The sequence below is a fragment of the Triticum urartu genome, chromosome 7 (genome assembly GCF_003073215.2).
Source record: "Triticum urartu cultivar G1812 chromosome 7, Tu2.1, whole genome shotgun sequence".
Classification (NCBI taxonomy): Eukaryota; Viridiplantae; Streptophyta; class Magnoliopsida; order Poales; family Poaceae; genus Triticum; species Triticum urartu.
Window position 1 is genome coordinate 27,676,274 of NC_053028.1, and position 4,075 is coordinate 27,680,348.

General features: G+C 41.2%; 1 protein-coding gene across 1 annotated transcript; it reads left to right on the forward strand.

Annotated features, from left to right (window-relative positions):
- Window positions 1-2,274: 2,274 nt before the first annotated feature.
- LOC125518220 lies at window positions 2,275-3,818 on the forward strand. Its single transcript, XM_048683135.1, has 3 exons — window positions 2,275-2,750; window positions 2,876-3,065; window positions 3,540-3,818. The coding sequence occupies exons 1-3, from the start codon at window positions 2,335-2,337 to the stop codon at window positions 3,816-3,818; spliced, it is 885 nt and encodes a 294-aa protein (XP_048539092.1). The 5' UTR covers window positions 2,275-2,334.
- Window positions 3,819-4,075: the final 257 nt, after the last annotated feature.

The window sequence follows — 4,075 nt, forward strand, 5'->3', positions numbered from 1 at the left end:
ATGCCTCTGTGATTCTTGTGTTCCTAAGTGCACCCGAGCCACCGAAGACACGTACTCTGACACCAACTCGAACACAATGCTTGCCGTGGTTTCGACCACGCGAAACCTAGGAATCTTAAAAACGGCACGGCCAGAACTTAATAACTACCGGTAAACTACATGATAGTAACCTGTTCCAATGTGCTAGCTCCATGGCATGAGAAACGAGTTTTGTTGTGATGAACTTGTTTACATTGTTTCTAGCCGTCTTCGAAATACATACATGAAACTTCCATTAAGACCGGACTAATGATGGATGGATTGATGACTTGGTTTGTTAGCATCGCGGGTACTAATGATCCTTTAATTTGCCCTGATTTCATAAAAACAAATGGATCCATTGGGATTGCCAGCTTATAACTGAACCCAAAACAAACTGTTAAGTGCCTAAAAAACCATGGAGTTAAATTAATGTAGCCTCTCTAAACGACGTGTTTTATAGCGACCAGAGGCATTAGTGGGAATAACATTTATAGTGACCGACTGTCCATCACTATAGTGAGTTTTAGCCACTCAATGCAGCTATTGCTTTAAAGTTGTGGTGTAGCGCTTGTCAATGGATGTTATTTAGGTCCACAAACTTCAAATTACAGTTCTAGGTGTACAAACTTCATAGCATATTATTATAAAATTCATAATGTGATAGTTCAAAGTTTCTAACCTAGTATTACAAAGTTAGTAAAGTGATAGTTCAAAATTTATAAATTTTGTGTGTAAAATTTTGAACCTATCAATGCAAAGTTTAAAACGTGGGAGTTCAAAGTTTTGAAACTAGCATTACAAAGTTTGTAATATGATAATTCAAAGTTTATAAATTCTAAGTGTTAAGTTTTGAACTTACCATTAAAAAGTTTATAATGTGATAGTTCAACGTTTTGAACCTCGTAGTACATAGTTTGTAATGTGATAGATTAAAGTACATAAATTTTAAGTGTAAAGTTTTGAATCTAGTGGTACAAAGTTTATAATGTAATAGTTCAAAGTTTTTGAACCTTGTAGTACAAAGTTTGTAATGTGATAGTTTACAGTACATAAATTTTAAGTGTAAAGTTTTGAATCTGGAGGTACAAAGTTTATAATGTAATAGTTCCGAGTTTTTGAACCTAGCAATACATAGTTTGTAGTGTCATAGCTCAAATTTTATAAATTCTGAGTGTGAAGTTTTGAATCTTGCAGTACAAAGTTTATTTGCAAATACATATATAACTCGACAAATAAGATGTACTCCTTTTCCTAGTTTTTTTCTTCTGAGAACCATGTTTTCAGTATCGGTTCAATTATTAATCCGGTATAAACTATTATGGAACATAAATATATGAATTTTGAAAAATACTACTTTTACATCCATATGGATGTCAACTCTCTCTCCCCATCATATTCTTCTCCCACAAACCCGATATCCCAAAAGAGAAAAAATAGCTTGTAGAATCCAAATTGGCCCATTGACCTAGAATCTAGACAGGAAAAAACTGAACTACAAAAGCTAAATAGCCTTAGACAGGAGAACCGGGCTATAAAGTCCCTGCGTGCGCTGCCCGGCTCTCCAGACGCACGCGCGTTGTTGTTAATTTAAGTGTGCGCGCGTTGCTATTCTTACTGGCGCACACGTGCTGAGTAAGTGGCCCGTAATTCTCTGCTACTCACAAACAAATAAACAGTGCCGACCCACTCACATGTGGCATGTGTGTGTGGTCCTGTTTGGACTCAACTAACCCAAAAATATCCAAACAAAAGGGTTAGTTTTGGTTAGATGCATCTAACTCATCTGAAAAAACTAACCCATTCTAGAGGTGCTTATTTGGATTAGTTTTTCTCAGTACCACTAAAAAACACATTTTTCTCTCGCTGTTCCTGCAGCAGGTCCCTCCCTACTTCCTCGAAACTTCTCGTCCTCTCCCTCCCTCCCTCTTACACCACCCGTAAAAGCGCCTCGCCGTATCCGCGCTCCATCTAACCCTGCCATCCAAACATCTTTTTGGTTAGAGTTAGTTCAGGGTTAATTCAGGTTTAGAATCGAACTCTAACCTCTAACCGAGTTAGAGTATGCGAACAGGTCCCACCACACATGGCGCTCCTGCGTGCCGCATGCCATCTACTGGCTGACGCACCCCTCCGTCGCCCACAAGGGGCCCAGCCCGCAGCACGCCTCGTTCTTGTTTGAGCAAGCTTGCAGTTCGGTCCGGGGCTATAAATAGGAGTACGTACGCATCTGTGTTTTATCAGCTTTCATAGAACAGAAAGACAACTTACACAAGTTGAGTCAAGTACCGCACCGCCACCACTAGCTAGCTAGCAATGGCCTGCACACCCACCGAAGAACCCACCATGGAGACCTGCGGCGACGACGTCTCCGACCCAACCATGGAGATCATCGGCGTCCTCTCTGATGTCTCCATGGCGAGCAGAAGCCTCCCCGTAGGCGTCGTCTCCACCAATTTCAAGGTCACTCGTGGCTTCGGTGGAATCACGGAGAACGCCAAGGTGAACGTCGACAGGCTGTATCTGCGCCAGATCATGACGGGCTGGGACGCGAATCAGTCAGACGTGATACAGCCCAATGCCGTGACAGGGCTAGGTAAAACTGCTGTGAACAACTGGGGTGTCTATGACGGTGCTGGCTCCAAGGCTAAACTTGTTGCCAAAACGCACGGCATGCACACACTTGCCGGCAAATGGAGCAATTGGTTCACCTTGGCGTTTGTGGTCGGAAGGCACGTAGAGTAACTCTTATCGTTTGGTTCCACTGTTTTTATTTTACATGTAAGGCCAATAATACATGAGAGTCTATGGGGCATGAAACCACTGCTGAGAATGGTTATATATATTGTGCATGCAGGTTCGAAGCGTCCACTCTTCAGGTTATGGGAGCTAATGATGAGGATGAAGCAGATAATGACTGGGCCATTGTAGGTGGGACCGGTGAATTCGCAATGGCTCGCGGTATCATTCGGAGAAGAGTATATAGTATAACAAACAGTACATTAACACATGCGCTTACTATTGAATTCTTCTGCCACATGACGGAGGTAAGCGTGTAATTAATTTCAGCTCGTCCTCTTTGCATCATATATTCTAGCTCAAGTGGTGTCGTTATCTGATCAGTTTGCATTATATATGCAGTAAAATACTTATCGTTTCTTTTCTGTTATTTCAAATCGAGCTCATTGTTGGAATATGTTATACGCTGCGGACCGCTACTATCATGTTAGTCTCAGTTACATAGCCTAGTAGGTCCTGTTTTAGCCTGTAAATACAAACCCCACCAAGGGTTCATTTGTAGCTCCTAGTAGTGTTTTTGTAAATACAAACCCTACCGTGAGACATAAAGAGGACCTGGTCTCCCAAATCCCCCTATAAAAGGGGTTGAGGGAGGAGAGGTGGAGGACTCTTCATTTTTGCCCTATGACTCTGTTTGGCTCTCTCCTTTATTCCTTCACTCCCTCATTTTGTTGGGCTAAACCAACAATCGTGAATCATGATGCCTGATCCTTCATATTCAGGTCGTCCCTTCACCTACAAAGAGAGGAACAGTTGGTGGAAATAGAGGCACCCTGCCCCGGGAAATGGAAGGCAAATCCCAACGTCTTGAAAATGTGACAATCTACCATGTAGGTGCAGTTGAAGGGTTTCAATTTTCCTACGTTGACGAAGACGGGAAAATCCGCACCACTGATACTTGGGGTCGAGTACATCCTGATCCTTTGCGCAAGACCGAAGTGAGTAGATTTCATATTTTGCTATGCATGTGGGGCGCGGTTGTTTTGCAAATCATGTTATAATTATGCCTGGCTTCATCATGAAAGGACGGTGCAAATCTATGTTTGGTTAGAGCTAAACTAACCTAAACTTGACATCAATTTATGGAAAATATTATCAAACGGTATGACTCCAAATATAGGTATATATATAGTATAATGAAAATATATATTACTTGTAAAATCATACTCACTACGTTTTTTACATGTCGTATTAGTTTTGTTATAAGTCAAACATTTGTATCTTTGACTATATAGATTCATAACATATATAAGATTTG